General features: G+C 42.7%; 1 protein-coding gene across 5 annotated transcripts in view; it reads right to left on the bottom strand.

Annotated features, from left to right (window-relative positions):
- LOC105304687 (inositol-pentakisphosphate 2-kinase) overlaps nucleotides 1–17607 on the bottom strand; it is a 125141-nt gene that overhangs the window by 45278 nt on the left and 62256 nt on the right. For all 5 annotated transcript variants that reach the window (XM_023522558.1, XM_023522557.1, XM_023522555.1 and 2 more), the window contains 3 exons: nucleotides 10869–10916; nucleotides 8728–8823; nucleotides 1070–1136 (listed from right to left, as the gene is read on the bottom strand). In XM_023522558.1, coding sequence (XP_023378326.1) covers nucleotides 1070–1136; nucleotides 8728–8823; nucleotides 10869–10916 — 211 coding nt within the window. The remainder of the gene's footprint in view (nucleotides 1–1069; nucleotides 1137–8727; nucleotides 8824–10868; nucleotides 10917–17607) is intronic.

Genomic DNA, 17607 nt, shown 5'->3' with positions numbered 1-17607 from the left:
GGATAGCACAATCCTGGAACACGCCTATCTTAGGAAAACAGTGTGAGGAAAACAAAGCTGAGACACAGTCCTGGCTCTAACGTGGCTATGACCTCTTTCCTCCTCATCACCCATTTCCACACACAGAGCCCTGCTCCTCAGTGCTCCCCAGACCAGAGGCTTGCACAGTGTTCTGTTTGCTTTAATGTTCTTAATCAAATAAGAAAAGATTTTTCTATTGGCTGTGCTTCAGGAGGAGGCATTTCCATCCTCAATAACACGGACTTTACATCTTTGTTTCTAACTGTGAAAGGAAAGGCTTTGATATGGTTTCTGTCATTACTGCCAGGACCAAGTTCAGGGAAGGTATGTGAGGTGATGGCAAGAGAGTACACAAGATGATGAGATGAAGGTATTTGAGGTAAGAGGGGCAGGTACAAAGGTGATAAGGGAAAGATACATAAGGTGATGGGGGAGGCATGTGTGGTGATGGGGTGAGGGTATGCAAGGTGAAGGGGTAAAGGTACTCCAAGTAAAAGGAGGAGGTATAGCAGATGATAAAGAAGAGGTAGGGAAGGCGTGGAAGCATATGTGAAGTGATGCAGGGAAGGTACATGAAGTGATGGGGGAAAAGTACCAACCACAAAACTCACATTTCCTGCCTTCCGCCAGGAGGATAAGCAGGCTAAGTGGATTCCAGCTCTGGGAGAGGGTCATCAAGCTACGACCTTCTAGGACCTGGCCCATCCTCTGTGGTTTGGGTCTAGCTGGTTTTCCTTGACTTCTCCAGGCCTTCCTATAGCCCACCTTCACGTCCTAAGTCTCCCCTAACTCCTTCAGCTCCCTCTCTCTCCCAAATGCACATTTATTTTTATTAATCATTTCTTGGTCATATATCCTCTGCAGTGACCTGGGTATCTGATGCCCAGAATTGTATTCATGAACTCCTAGGATTTCTACTCCAGATAATCAAATTTCTGGCAAAAGAATTGCTGAAAACTGCACCTACCTACCAAGAGTAATAATGTCAAACACTTTTCGAATGGGATATGATAAAATTACAAAAAATTTCTAAGTTAGAAACCCTTACCTGGTCTTTCAGACTGTACCTTTAAACAAAGCTGTTTCACAAAGTCCAAAGGCAGCTGAACAACTTCCTGTAAGAACAAATACAAAATACTCAGTATGGGTCGCACAACAATGTGAAATACTTAATGCCACAGAACTGCATATTTAAAAAAATGGTTAAAATGATAAATCTTATGTTATGTATATTTTAGCACACTAAAAAAATACTCAGTATGTAGGCCTTAGGAATAAAGTTGCTCTTTGAAGAACATATCCAGATTAAACAGAGACACTAATGCTTCTATGCACGGAGTGACAGGCTCTCCTCAGTCAGCTGGTGTCAATGTTGGTGGCAATCAACAGCATGCCCCATGTCACCCACAGTCAGTCTCCACAGAGCACCCCTGACATGGCACCTCTTCTGTACCCACAGTGTCTGGGGACAGCAAAGCAGGGCCTGAAGCAGTTCTGCCACCATAAACGTTCCTCACCAGCTTTCTCCACAAACAACCTGAGGCTTCTCACACTCCCATCTGAGAAACAGCTTGAGAAAGGGCTATGATTGAATATTAATTTCTAGGTGAGACATCCTGTGCGTCCATCAGCCACAGTGCATTTGGGCAAAAAACAAAGCAATTTCTCTATACTTTGATGTTTCTTTGCAATTTCTCGAAGTAATAGATTTTATTTAATCTACATTGCTCACCATCTTCCTTGTGTTTCCAGGGTGGCAGAATTCTGACTTCTGAAGAAGTCCCAAGAGGAAGCAAGAGACCAGCCTAGAATGAGAATGCCAGGACTCTGTCTGCTTACACTCCATGCCTTTGCCATCCCACCCTGTCCCACCTACGTGTCAGCACCAGCCTGTGACTGTCCTATCACATGGATGCACCTATGCCAGCCCATGGCTGTGCTGCCACATGATCTGCAAGCCAGCAGCCATCCCATCATACAGACATGCTTCTGCAGTCCGCCCTGGTCCAATCGATCCTTTGCTTCCCAGGCTGCTATGGCAACTTAACTAAACATGTTATAAACTGATAAAAGATGAGTGGCTAAAAAATTTAGTTCTGAATTAGGCAAGGTGAAATGATGGAAGAATGGGAATTACAAAAATTCTAAATTCAAAACTTAAGATGATATCACAAAAGTCCAAGCTCTCACTACACTTTAAAGAAAGCAAAAGCACAAAGTGTGCAGATGGCAGATTATGAACCTTTTTTTTTAAGTTTATTGGGGTAACATTGGTTAATACAATTATATAATTTTCAGGTGGACAATATAATTTGATATCTATGTATTCTATTGTGTAATTACCACCCAGAGTACAATTTCCTACAGCTGAAATATATTTGATCCCCTTTACCTACTTCACCCTCCCCCAGCTCCGCTATATTTGACCCCCTTTACGCTGTCTACTTCTTCCCTCCTCCCCCACCCCCTACTCTCTGGTAACCACTAGTCCATTGTCCATGTCCCTGAGTCTCTGTTTATCCTGTTCATTTGTTGCTTTTAGGTTTATATCGCACATATGTGATATTATGTGATTTTCAACTTTTACCTTGTTGATGATTTCTTTTGCTGACCAAAAGCTTTTTAGTTTGATGCAGTCCCATTCATTTATTTTTGCTTTTACTTCCCTTGCTTTTGAGATCAAATTCGTAAAATCCTCTTTAAGTCCAAGGTCCTTAAGTTTAGTTCCTACGTTTCTTCTACGCATTTTATTGTTTCAGGTCTTATATTCAAGTCCTTAATCTATTTTGAGTTAATTTTGGTGTGTGGTGATAGACAAGTTTCATTCTTTTGCAGGTGGCCTTCCAATTTTCCCAGCACCATTTATTGAAGAGGCTTTCTTTTCTCCACTGTATGTTTCTGGCTTTTATGTCAAAAATTATTAGCCCATAAAATATAGGTTTACTTCTGGACTCTCGATTCTTTTCCACTGGTCCATGTGTCTGTTTTGCTGCCAATACCATGCCGTTTTTATTACTGTCGCTTTGTAGTATAATTTGAAGTCAGGCAGAGTGATGCCTCCAGCTTCATTCTTTTTTCTCAGGATGCCTTTGGCAAGTAGTGGTCTTTTGTGCTTCCATGCAAATCTGATGATTTTTTGTTCTATTTCTTTAAAAAAGGCTGATGTGATTTTGATGGGGATTGCATTAAATCTGTATAATGCGTAGGTAATGTGGTCATTTTAATGATGTTGATTCTTCCAATCCAAGAACATGGAATATCTTTCCATTTCTTTGTATCTTCTTTGATTTCTTTTAATAGGGTCTTGTAGTTTTCATTATATAGGTCCTTCACATGTTTCGTTAGATTTATTCCTGGGTATTTTATTTTTTGTGGCAACTGCAAAAGTAATTATTTTTCCCACTGCATTTTCTGATACTTCATTATTAAAATATAGGAAAGCTATGGATTTTTGAACATTGATTTTGTATCCAGAGACTTTACTGTATTTGCTTATTGTTTCTAGAAGTGTTCTTGTGGATTCTTTAGGGTTTTCTATGTAGAGGATCATGTCATCTGCAAACAGTGACAGTTTGACTTCTTCATTTCCTATTTGGATGCCTTTTATACCTTTCTCTTGCCTGATTGCACTCACTAGGACATCCAATGTTACATTGAATAACAGTGGTGATAGTGGACAGCCTTGCTTGTTGCTGATCTTAGAGGGAAGAGTTTTAGTTTTTCACCATTAGGTATAATGCTGGCTAAGGGTTTATCATGGATGGCCTTATTATGTTAAGGTACTTTCCTTCTATACCGATTTTGTTAAGTGTTTTGATCATAAATAAATGCTGTATCTTGTTGAAGGCTTTTTCTGCATCTATTGATATGATCGTATGATTCTTATTTTTTAATTATTTTATGTGGTGTATAATATTAATCTTTGTGTATGTTGAACCATCTCTGTGCCCCATAGGATGAAGCCCACTTGATCGCCCCATATAATCTTTATAATATGTTGCTGTATTCGGTTCGCTAGTATCTTATTTAGGATTTTTGCATCTGTCTTCATGAGAGATACTGGTCTGTAGTTTTCTTTTTTTGTGTTATCTTTACCAGGTTTTGGTATCAGAGTAATACTGGCCTCATAAAATGAGTTGGGAAGTATTGCCTCTTCTTCTATTTTTTGGAAGAGTTTCAGAATAGGTATTAAATCTTTGAATGTTTGGTAGAATTCACTGATGAAGCCATCTAGTCCTGCACTTTTACTTTTGAGTAAGATTTTAATGATTGTTTCAATTTCCCTACTGCTGATTGGTCTATTTAGATGTTCCATTTCTTCTTGATTCAGTCTAGGAAGATTGTATTTTTCTAAGTACTAGTCCATTTCTTCTAGGTTATTATTGGTGTTATATACTTTTTCATTCTTTTATGATCCTTCGTATTTCTGAGATGTCAGTTGTAATATCCCCTCGTCATTCCAGATTTTGTTTATTTGTGTCCTTTCTCTTTTTTCTTTAGTGAGTCTAGCCAAGGATTTTCCAATTTTGTTAACCTTCTCAAAATAACAGCTCTTTGTTGCATTTATTTTTCTATTGTTTTTCATTTTTAATTTCATTTATTTCTGCTCTGTTTTTGATTACTTCTTTCCTTCTGCTGACTTTAGGCCTCATTTGTTCTTCCTTTTTTAATTTTTAGAGATGAAGTGTTAGGTTGTTTATTTGGGCTCGTTCTTGTTTTAGGGGTAGGCCTGTAATGATATTAACTTTCCTCCTATGACCGCTTTTGCTGTGTCCCAAAAGTTTCGATATGTTGTACTATCATTATCATTTGTTTCTATGTATCTCTTGATCTCTCTTTTTATTTCTTCTCTGACCCAGTTATTCTTCAGTAGCAACTGTTTAATCTCCATGTATTTGTGGTTCTTCTCACTTTCTTTTTACAGTAGATCTCTAGTTTCAAAGCACTATGATCAGAGAATATGGTTGGTAAGATTTCAGCCCTCTTATATTTGTTGAGGTTATCTCTGTGTCCCAGTATGTGGTTGATCCTTGAGAATGTCCCATGCTCACTAGAGAAGAATGTATAAGCAGCTGTTTTGGGATGGAAGGCTCTGTATATGTCAATTGTGTCCAGTTGGTCTAATGTGTCATTTACGGATGTTATTTCCTTATTGATTTTCTGTTTGGATGATCTGTCCATATCTGACAGTGGGGTATTTAGGTCCCCTACTACGATAGTGTTTTGGTCTGTTTCTCCCTTTAGTTCTGTTAGTAATTGTTTTATATGTTTCGGGGTTCCCTGATTGGGAGCATAGATATTAATAAGTGTTATGTCTTCTTGGTGCCTGATTCCCTTTATCATTACAAAGTGTCCCTCAGTATCTTTCTTTACACTTTTTATTTTGAAGTCTATTTCGTCCAACATTAGTACCAGTACTCCCACTTTTCTTTGAATGCCATTTGCTTGAAATATCATTTTCCACCCTTTCAATTTGAGTCTACATTTGTCTGTGGAGCTGAGATTTATCTCCTGGAAGCAGCATATGGTTGGGTTTTGTGTTTTGCAGTTCTGTGCCTTTTTATTGGTGAGTTCAGTCCATTTACATTTAGGGTGACTATTGAAATATGAGGTCTTCTTATAGACACTTTATCTTTTGCTTTCTGGTAGCTCGGTGTTTCCATGCTTCCTTGTCCTTGGATTTCCATTTTCTTTATTTTGGTTGGCTTTTGTGGGTTTTGCCTCTGGTTCATGTTTTATGTTATATACTTTAGTTCTGAATCTTTGGTGTGTGGTTACCATCATAAATACAAAAGGGATAGTTACATATATACAGTTGTCCATTTTCTTTTCCCTTTGCAAATTTGGATCTTTGAATCCTCCCCTTTTCAGTCATTTTTATCTCAATTTGTCCCTATAGATACTAAATGTTCACTACTATCTTGCTATAGCAATTCTCTTCTTATTATTTAAGCTTATAATGCCGTGTTCTTAGCAAAAGTTGCCCTCCTCTGTTTCTATTTGCCTAATATTCACCTTACTCCTAATTATGTATTTTTGTTTTGTTTTCTTGTTTTGTTTTAGATGAGCTGACACCTTTCAGTATTTCCTGTAGTGCAGGCCTTGTAGTAGAGATTTCCTTCAGTTTTTCTATGTCTGGAAAGTTCTTAATTTCTCCTTTATATCTAAAGGAGAGCTTAAATGGATACATTATTCTAGGCTGGTAGTTCCTTTCACTTAGTAGTTTAAATATTTGATTCCATTTCTTTCTGGCGTGTAAGGTCTGCGCTGAGAAGTCTGATGATAATATAATGGGTTTTCCTATATACATTACCATTTTCTTCTCCCTGGCAGCTCTGAGAATTCTATCTTTGTCATTGATTTTTGATAACTTTAATACAATGTGTCTTGATGAAGGCCTATTTGGGTTGAGATAATTGGGTGCTTTGTTCACTTCTTGAATTCCAAGTTCCACCTCATTCCTTAGATTTGGGAAATTCTCGTCCACCATTTGTCTGAAAATGTTTTCTAATCCCCTGCTCCTTTTCCTCCCCTTCAAGAATGCCCATCATTCTTATGTTTCCTCTCCTGATGGTATCAGCTAGTTCTTGTATTTCTCTTTCATTATTTCTCACTCTTCAGTTTCTCTCTTCTTCTTTCTGATTTATTTCTATATTTCTGTCTTCGATATCACTAATCCTTTCCTCCATTTGGTCTACTCTATTTCCCAAGCTTGTTATTTCATTTTTCGACTCTTGCAGGGTGTTCTTCATCTCCAGAAGTTCTATTTGCTTCCTTTTGAGGGTTTCAATCTCCTCTCTCTGCTCATCTAGTTGTTTTATCAATTCTTGAAATTGCTGATCTGAAATGTTTTCAATCTCAAGTTTTTTCAGAAGTACCATCCTGAAGTCTCTGTCACTTAAGTCTCATATTTCTACATCTTATTTTCTGGAGATTTTTCTCTTTCTTTCTGAGATGCCTTGTCACCTTAGTTGTTCATGGTATTTAATTAACTATTTCTCCACCTGGGCATTAATAGAAGTGTATTCCGTTGTTTTTCCAGAAAGATGATTTATTATATAAAGGTCTCTCTTTAGTCTGCTGCAAAGAAAGCGTTTTTCTTTTGGTTTCCAGTGGGTAGCATCTAAGCCTCTTGGATCCCAGCTTTATATAAAGTCTAAATGCCTTTTTTCTTTTCTTGTAGATATTTAATCACAGTCCTTGTCAGTGTTAGCAAGTTTCGGCAGCATTTGCTCAGATTCCCCTGGGGCTCCCTGGGGATCGGTCTTGGAGGGTATGGGGGGAGGGACCCTCAGGGTTGGGAGTTGGGGGCTGTGGCTCAGCCTCGGTTTTGCAACTGGGGTGGGTAAAAATCAACTGCTGTTTCTCTGCGGTCCCGTCCCGCATCTCTGCTTTCTGCCTTGATGGCTGGGCCTTGCTGCTGGCTGCTAAAGTTCCAGCACTTCTAGGCAGGCTGATCAGGGAAATCACCGCACCTTCTCCTCTCCCCCTCCTCCTGCAGGGAGCTCCGGTGGCTATAAGGCAGCTTCTTTATTTCTCCCAGTCCACCACCCAACACCCAGGGTTCTGACCTGTGGTAGCTCTTATGCACAGATCCCACACTCAGACATGCTAGTGTGCAGTCTGGGCTTTTTTGTTGAGTTTTAGATGTTCAGCTTATTGCTGTTTCAAGGGGAGAGATCTGAGGATGTCTCTCACTCCGCCATGTTTCCCAGAATCCCTCCAGATTATGAATCTTGTGTAGGAAAGATAAAGAGCTGCATCCAAATCCTCTCTCAAAGAAACACCTTGGCCCTGCATACCATGAGAGCAAGGCTGAGAGGTCATGGCAACCACACACCTTTCAGGTCCATGTACAGCAGGAGTCTTGATGCTCCGCAGCTGGAAAAAGAAGTCATGGCTGACGGTAGAGCCATCGATGCCATGACAGAAATGTGAAAAGGAATAGACAGGATCAAGTCCAGAGCCAAAGAGTCTCAACTACTCTTGACACAGCATCTACAAACTGCCCAGCCAAAGTCCACAGTCACCAAGATAAAAAGTACAACTGCATTTCTTTAAACGACTTTAAATTCCTGATTTTATAATGAGTTCTATTTGTGTGTTAAGTCAGAATAAAATGTTTACAATAGACATCCTTCTTAACATTTGGCTACATTTACCAACCCTTGATTTGGATTCATGAACCATGTGAACCATGCCAACCCCCTGACAGATGGATGGACAGACAACTCCTACGGAACTCTGGGAGAACAGTGATCATCAGCGGGGCACTCGGCCAGCACCTGCACAAAGTATTAACTTAGAAAAAACTATAGTTAAGACTACAGAATTGCTCTTATGGAAGTACAACTTGGAAGTTGTGACCACACCAGCCTCCCTGCTGATAAGCATCTGCCCTCCAAAGGATGAGGGAGGGCTGCAGAGAAGGACAAAGGGCTGCCAAGACTGGAGGGGGCCTGGCAGGTGAGCAGCATGTCTACAGTCTTCTAAAAGCTCCCTCAGGAGAAGAGCATGGTCTCCATGAACCTCATGCTTTTCAGCTAGAAAATGGGAATAATACTATCTCCTCTGCTACCTCACAATGCAACAAATGAGAAAAGCACTTGCAAACTCTGTAACTAACACCAGGAATTATTGAGAAGTTGGTATTATTGATAAAGATCTTACCCATGAACTTAGCCTATTTAAATACAAATTACTTACCCCACAATGAACATAGTTTTCCCCCAAAAACTCTCTCATTACATTTTTGCCAAAGTCCACTATGTTCTGCAGGTGCTGAAATATTTCTTCCGAGGTCTGTAAAAGAGAAGCACAGGAAGGCCTCAATGACCAGGACCTGGAGGGAGCAGACTCTGATACCATCACAAGCCCATGTCACACATAGGGTTGCCACATCTGCAGCCATGGATAGAGGATGGTAGCCCTGGACTTGGAAGAAAGTGAGCCTCACTACAGATACCACCAGACCCACTGGAGCTTCTGCACCCTTGGCCTCCCAGATCCATCTCTGCATTCTACCCAGAGCCCCATCTGTGCCCACACTCCTCCCCGACCAGGAACACTTGTGGATTCCACCAGCAGCCCATGCACACATTTTAAGGAATTCAACTTTGAAAATCTCTCCCATCTAAAAATCACAAGGTATTTAGATTTTATTTTTCATCTTCTAAATATAGACTAAAATATTTTCTCACAAATCAGATGTTCTTAAAGAGCAAATAAGCTGTGAGATTTGGGTGAGACAGGAAATCAGCCTTGTGTCCCTCCCTCTGACCAAAGGCAAGAGGTCTGAAGGGTCCATTTGTAGGTCTCTCTCAGGGGCAAGAGGACTACTCATCGGGGGCAAGCCAAGAGGTGCGTAACACATGGCTCAGGCTCTGGGAAGGTCTTGGACTGAGCTGCGACCTGCACCTGTAACACATGAAGACCACGGCCTGCATCCTGTGGCACATGCAGTGTGAATGCATTAGAAAGAAGCTTGACAGAAAAGCTCGGAACATACCCAGTGGCTCCATACAACTGAGGCTGCAGAGTTTGTGACAAAAAACTCTTCTTATTGACAGAATTACCACACGATTCCTCACCAATAATGCAACTGGTGTCACACCATGCCATTTATATAAGAAACAAACGCAAGTTGTTGCCTTGAAAGATATTGCCTCAATCAACCAAAACGGGAAAAGTTGACAGAGGCATCTAGGGAGCTCTGGCCCTTCACTGAGTGTCGGCTTTGCAGATGCTGAGTAGGGACGGAAGGGGCTGGAGGCAGTCTCCCAGATGGTTCTAGTTTCCAAGTGGATTCCGCAGAAACACAACATCCTGCACAGTTCTCTTCAGCAGCTAAGGCGGGGCAGCCCTCTACCTATGCCCTTCAGTCCTATGCCATCCTTCTCAGCACTGACCACATGGTCTCCAGATCTCATGGCAGCTCCCCCTGCCATTTCTCCCACAGGCCCCTCTTCTCTATGTGGCTGATCTTCATTTCCATGGTTGGCCACCACTGGTGACCATAGGCTTTCTGGCTGTCTCACCATAACTCGGTGACTCATCTCTCCTACAATCCTGATCTTGCGCCCAATTTCCACTCGCCACCCAACTATCACTGCCCTATCCCCACTGTGTATGGTGTGCCCCAGCTCCTGCCTTTGCTCTCCTTTTAAGATAAAAGCCTATGCTTTGGAGTGGGGCTCACACCAGCTTCTGTGCCTCCTTCCTAATACCATGAAAGAGGAAGGGCTCTTTGGGGATCTCCATATTGACCATTGCAACCACTGAGATTTAAATAAAGACTACCATGAAATCCCACTTCCGAGGAGACAGATATTATAACTCAGTGGTCAGCGAGCATGCAAAAGAACAGCAACAGCTTTCCGAGGGCATTCACAATACTTTGCTTAGATGACTCAGCAAATAGAAACCAATGCTCCATTTGAGCTGCCTGTTGTAACCTGTAACGCTGTCTACCACAGTGTTATAGACTTTATTTTCATAGATACAATTCTACAGATTGAGAAACTGAGGCTGCAGGGTGTAAGGAAATTGCCACAGCAAAGCTGAGACCTTGCACTGGGTGTCCTGGCTACCAGCAGGGCTCTCTGAACTCGACAAGGTGGCACACAGCGCAGCACCCAGGGACTCACCAAAACAACCCACTGTGACCCCAGCAAGTCAAAGCACTGGGTCCTACAGGGATCAGAGACACAGCATTTTCTGCATTGAATGCTTGTGTCATATTTAAATTTCCACAATTAATATCAATACTTCTACATCAAAAATAAAATCAAAGCTTTCCTAAGTAATTGGTTCAATAACTGGGTCCAGGGCAAACCCACCCATCTTACCTTCTTCCTATTTGGAGGAAACTTCAGAAAACGCAGTACCACACAACGCTATTGGAAAATAAAACAAAGTCTGATTAGTACCCGCCCAAAGCCCAGGAATAAGAGTGGGTGGCTGTGGAGAGGGCCAGGGCAACTTGGGGGCTGTCCTCAGCAGTATGGAGGCTGGAACCCCCATAGACAGCCCACTGGCCTAGAACACCTAGTGCCCCTGGGAAGGTGGGCCAGCACTGGGTCACATTCCTGAGGATACGGTGGAGCCACAGGACAACCAGGAAATCCTGTGCCCTCTGAACTAGCCAGCCTTGGGAACTGGGATTCCTGGAGTACCCAGGAATTTATCTGAAAATAATTAAGGATCTGCAAAAGACTTTAGCTACTGCATTTAAAATTACTGATTATAATTTTAAATAAAATGGAAACAACCTAAATGTCCAACAATAGTGAGATGGTTAAACACAGTGGGACACATTCCGGTCCATGGAATACCATGCTGTCACTGACGAGGATATAGGAGGAAGATCTGTATTTACAGACACAGATGTACAGCCATCATCTACTGATAAATGAAAAAAGTTACAGAATAGGGCTTACAGGATGAACCTATTTTTATAAATATATAATTACACGTGTTTATATGTGTATATATGTGTATATTTCTAAATATGTGTGTATATATATGCATATATGTGTATACATACATATTTATATATATGTGTATGTGTCTGTGAATGATGTACAGATACAGTTCTATTTACATGACATTCAAAAACAGGTAAGACTAAGATCTGGTGATCGCCCCTCAGGCAGGCGGGAAGATCTCTGACAAAGGTTCCAGAAGGGGCTGGCTATGGGATTATGGGTCCATGTATTTTGTAATAATCAAACTATAGATACACTTATGATCTCAGCACTTTTCTGTAGGTTGTTAAACTTAATTTTTTTTAAATTTGTAAAATAAAAATGTTTAAGTAAAGTATGTACGCACTCCATTTGTATGAAACATTTGAAAGAACTTTTTTAGCACAGTTAACAGCATCTCCAGGTAGCAACAATTGAGATGACTAATTTTTTCTAAGCTATGCTTATTTGAGTTTTCCAATTTTTTATAATGTTGACATAATATACAAGACTGTAAAAAAAATAACTTTTTAAACAAGACAGCTTTGGGGGCAGCCGTTCTCTAAGGAAATAACCTGTAGACACCGTGGAGCCTCAGTAACCAGACTCATTCCACTGGGACAACTTCAGACACCCTTCCTGCAGACACAAGAGTGCCAGACAGAGCACAGAAGTCAAGGAGCTGGGCTGTGCCCAGAGAGAAGCCATGATGAGGAGGAAGAGGGTGTGGGGGCCCAGGGAGGTATGGAAGCCCTGGACCTGGGCAGGCAATTGAAGAGGCTCAGAAAGTGTAGCTTTCTGACCCAAAATGTGCCTGGGAGCAAGGAAGTCCCTATGGAGACCAGATCCTTATCCCCCACCCAGAGTCCCTCTGGTATCTCCTGCTCCACTCAGAGACAATGCAGTATCCTCTCAAAACCTGGGATACTTGCCACCAAATTGGGTCCCAAGCCCAGACCTGGGGAAGCCAAAATCAACAGCATGGCCGTGTCACCATCTCCTCCCAAGTCCAGGTACACATTCAATACTCAACCAGCCAAAGATCGTTTTGATAGAACTATAATTCCATCAGAATTAAAGGAAAAACATAAGATGATATGCAGAAGCTCTAATTTGAGGCAACTTCACAGAAACTCAGCCCCCAAAAGTATACTAACTCCTCACCTAGACTTCACTGTTCTGTTCAAGACATGTCAAGAAATTCTGAGTGTCATGTTTTGTCTGCTTCAAGGAAAACTGCTTTCTTTACTGACCCATTTATCATCCAAAAAATGTCACCAGAGATCACCAGCCCATCCCAGGGAGCTGCAGTTTCAGCATGAAGGCCAGTTCCCCAAAACGCAAGCACTTACAGAGCACTTAGTTGGCCCACATTCTGGAAGGCGAGCACCACCTCCACCTAATGAGGGCCTGACCGAGCTGGGCTGGGCTAGCGGCCCCGGAAAATGCCAAGAGGCCAGCTCTGGGGCCCAGCAACATCCATTCAGGTGGAAAGCAAAGAAAATATTGGAAATCAACCTTACCAGCCTTTGTTGGCAAAAAGATGTCGTTAGTCCAAGGGCCACCCACAGCAGATGAGCAGAACTGCAAGGCCACCAACGGGGAGATGCCCACCCCACCCAGTAAGTGCCAGGGTTCTGCCAGGTCTCCAGGTCTTAACCAGTTGTGAAGGAAACGACTCCTTTCCTTTTAAAATGAGTATTTGAAACTAGATGTTTAAAATGTACCTTCTTCTTAATGTCTAGGATAAAATGCTAAGAAAGTGAAGAGAAAGGGGTACGATTAAGAAGACGGGAGCTCAGTGAGGGTTTCTGCACAGTCCGAGCCAAAGCAGCTCTTCACCACACAGCAGGGCAGGAAATTAAGGTGAGGGCCACACCTTTAATGTCCTTGAGGATAGAAAAACATGGTACTCTCATTCATATCAGGGAATACTAGATGAGAATCAATGACTTTAACAATCTGAAAAACCCACTGATTGGAGGAATGACACATAAAAACACACATGCGCATTAAACAGCCTAAAAACATACAAAGTTAAGGGGACAACTTGTCACTTATAAAAGAAGCAGAAAGCATTCAGTGCTGCAAACATCTCAGCTCTGGTAGAGGAGGTGGACTAGCACATCATGTGCTGAGAGGCCCAGGAAATGTACCTTTGATCCACACTGAAAACCTATCCAAGCTGTCAGAACACTAAGATGTTTGGCAAAGCCCGGCTAATAACAACTCTAGAAGCACAACCATGCAAATGTTTGGTAGCACAGGAGTGGGGACACTGGCTGCCCAAGTGTTCTGCAGCCCTGAAGACGTGCAAGAATAATTTTCTACATATTTAGGCTGTAAGGTTTGAGGGAAAAAGCAGAAAACAAAAACAAACACATAGGATTTTTAAGTACCCAATAAAAGCACATAATGGAAGGATGGGCAACAGAGTGTTAACAAAAATTATTTTCTTAGTGTGAAAATATTAGATGCCTTTTATTTTCTTCCTTCTAATATTTTATATTTTCTGGAACAGAGAAGGGAAGCAATAATTAATATTAAATAAAAATAATTAATATTAAATAAAAATAATTAATATTAAACAAAAAACAATATGTTAAAAGGGAATCCTGCCCACCTGAAGCCAGAGGGAGGGAGCCAGTGGGTAGAATGAAAGATTCCAGAGTCTCCTAGCAAAGATCATGGGGAAGGCCACCATGACCCACGGGCATTCCTGGATGGGTTGTCTCGGGCCACAGCCTCGCTGCCACAGAATAGGCCCAGGTGTGATCTTCCACTGGGATGATGAGATGACCCAGGACAGGGCCTCAAGCAGACCCCAAAGTAAGAGATCAGGCAACTTTTAAGGGAAAGGGAGACAGACAAACACAGCAAAACAAATAGCCCCTTGGGGTACTGCCCTGGACATCCAAAATGGCTCAGGGAGCTTCTCAGTGAGGCTACCTTCTGAAGCCACCCCACCGGCTCCAGCCTGGGTCATCAGAACACCTGTGACACAATCTCTCTCACCTCTGGTGATATAATTGGGAATATGCCCCAAGGCCCACAGTGGGATTATGGGGACAAAGGAGTGGGACAAAGGGTGGGACACAGTGCTAGCTGGACAGCCTCAAAACACACGGGAGGACATCTCACAGAGGGAGCCCAGGACTCACCATGGAGGCCAGATGGGAAGACTCTTTTCTTCACAATCTCTGGTGGCCCCATCTGGACCCACAGTTGCTGAACTGCAGCAGACACAGATGAAAGCCATGAGGTGGGGGATGGGAGAGTGGCAGTGTGAGCCCTGGTGATGTGGGGGCAGGACACTCAGAGGCTAAAGGGATGGATGATGTGGCAACCAGATGAGAAGCAGAACGATTAGTAAAGATAAACCAAACTGCATGGAATGCAAAGTGAGTCCGGGAGGAGCCATCAAGGCCCCAGACCCTCCCAGGCCACATGAGGGCCATGGAGCAGGTGCATAAACATATAACATGCAGTGGCCGGAGACCTGGCACCATGTTCTTATTCCTCTGCAGCAGACACAGAAAACTTCCTTACCTTCCTGATAAACAAGGCCATTGCTGTTCTGAGTTTTGACCAAGGAGGGGGAAGGAGAGCAATCATGCCACCTTGGGAGACCAAGTCCAGCCCCACAGAATACCCACAACTCTGCATGCACTAGGAAGGCTCACCAAGGCCAGGGCTGGAAACCACCAAAGGAAACACAATTGGGAAATAACAAATCCTAACCATTTAACTGCAGATGATCCCAGGGCTACGTGTGGAGCTCTTAAATGAGACCTCACCAAGAAAGAAGTCACATCAACAGTATTGACCTGTATTAATACTAATAAAAATCTCAAATACAGAATAAATTACTTGTTAAAAAAAATACTAGAGGTAACATAAAGTTAAGACTCTCAACTAGATTCAGGAGAAAATTAAAGAAGGCAGTGGCCCAGGTCTTGGGAAAAGCTGCATTCAAAAAAAGAAAAAGGACTAGAACAAAACAACTCCTATTTGCTTCCAACATATCCATTAAGAAGTATGATCTATGAATCACAAATCCTAAAACACAAGACAAGAAGAAAACAATCAGATGGCCTCTGATTGCTGGAACCTCACACATTCAGGACTCAGATAAACACCTCAGGGCATCAAAACAACTGTCCCCACAGAATCTTAGAAAGGCTGTCAAACCTGAAAGATAAGACAGCTGAAAGAGCAGCTTCCTTCGTGCTTTTGCTTTTGATGATGAATGATCGTTGCTGGCAGGTCTTTTACGTTACCTCTGTCATAACAGCTTAGTGTGATGAAGGGAATGAGGCACTGTTTGCCCTGCACCCCACAGGTAAGGGCAGCTGGAGGGCAGCTCAGGGCCCGGTGATGGCTCTCTGCCTGGCCTGTCCTGGCCAACTCTCACCATTGGAGACACTTGAGAGATCAAATGTCAAACCAAACTTACAGTGACCTTCACAGGACAGGACAGGACACTGAGCCAAAGCCAACAAGACAAAGGTGAAGAAGGGTAAGTGCAGATGTGAAAGCAACACCATACAGAGAGAAAAGACAGCAACGCACAAGAATGCAGCCCCAGACCTCACTAATCACAGCTCAGAGTGAGCATAAGTGTCACATGGCCACTAGAATAAGTGACAGCGCCCTTGCTTGCCTGCAAAAAAAAAAAAAAGCTCTTGCCCTAGACCCCCATGGGGCAGTGCCTAGGCCTCCAGGCATACATTGGGGTATGGTGCCAAGCTGGCCACAGCCTTGGAGCACCTCGGAGAGTCGGTGCCAGAGCCAAAAGGCCAGTGCCTGGGAAAGGGTTAAACTGCACAGCTGGACCCAAGGGTACTGAGCACCAGGTTGAGGGTGACAGACACAGGATGCCTAAAAGAGCCACTGACAGCAATCTGCCAGGAAGTGGCCTGCTATTAGGGTCTTGTACTGTCCTTTCTTCTGCCTAGCCCTGAGCACACATACCCGCAACGTCATGGACCTCCCGAGGCCTCCACTTAGCTCCTCCATCTCCAGGCCCCATTTTACATATCCTATGCTCCTTGAAGCTCCCAACCCACCAGCCCAGAAGGCTGTCTGTCTCTCCTCTCATGTTCCTTCAGTGCAGATGCTGGGCCCCAGTAGTAGCTGCCTGAAGGCACTGTGTTCTGAAGCTGGAGAGGAGAGAGTACAGACTCATCACTTTTTAAGGACCTTTCAATTCTGAAAGAAAATGATGCCCTCTCTGAGAAAGGGACTGTCTCCGATCTGGAAAAAATATGGTAAAGGCTGCCCTCTATCTTGGAATGAATGAGGTGGGTCTGGGGAGTCTACCAGTGGAAGAAATAATCTTTGTGCTCACTTGTCCACCTTTTATCTATTCCACTAGCACACACACCCCCTTCTTGGGCACAGCACAAACCTGAAAGGCTGCCTTCCAGGACTCTCTCCTTCTCCCTAGTTCTCGAGGCCCAGGCAAAGCACAGAGGCTTTTCCACACCCATAGGGCACAGTCCCCCCCTCACTTGGTGAAAACATTTTCTTACAAGATTAATTTACGATGATAATCTTCATGTTCAAACAATGAGCTAAAAACAACCAAGTAAGAATAAACATACTAGAGCAAATATGATTTAAAATAAAGAATGAAAAACACAGGTCCAGGGTAGCCTGATGACTAAGTTTAAAAGGGAAAAAGAAAACGAAGAAGAAATACAACCCTAATAACAGGAGCTGTGCAACAAGGAAGGGGGCCAGACTGCCCTGAAGGGCACACATGTACTTGTCAGGGATGGTAGAGAAGGCTTCTGAGTGCCCAAGGCGTCTGATCTTCCAACCTGGAGTCCTTTTATTCCAAATCTGAATGGTATTTGCTCCTTCATCCAGCACTACCTTGGAAACTCAGTACATTAGCCTCCACTGAAAGAAGACTTAGCTTTACATAAAATGAAGATACACCATCTAATCTTACTAAGGAATTAGAAGATGAGTATTTGTTTTGTGAAAAGGTTCAGGGATCACCACAACAACTCAACAACAAAAGTGATTCATGCTAGAATAGCTTGTGCTTCACCTGACAGTGAAACACAATGGGGCCCAGCAGAATGCACAGAGAAGAACAGCTACAGCTTAA

The sequence above is a fragment of the Pteropus vampyrus genome, unplaced genomic scaffold (assembly GCF_000151845.1).
Source record: "Pteropus vampyrus isolate Shadow unplaced genomic scaffold, Pvam_2.0 Scaffold349, whole genome shotgun sequence".
NCBI classification, from domain to species: domain Eukaryota; kingdom Metazoa; phylum Chordata; class Mammalia; order Chiroptera; family Pteropodidae; genus Pteropus; species Pteropus vampyrus.
This window is presented reverse-complemented; position numbering and strand designations above follow the sequence as displayed.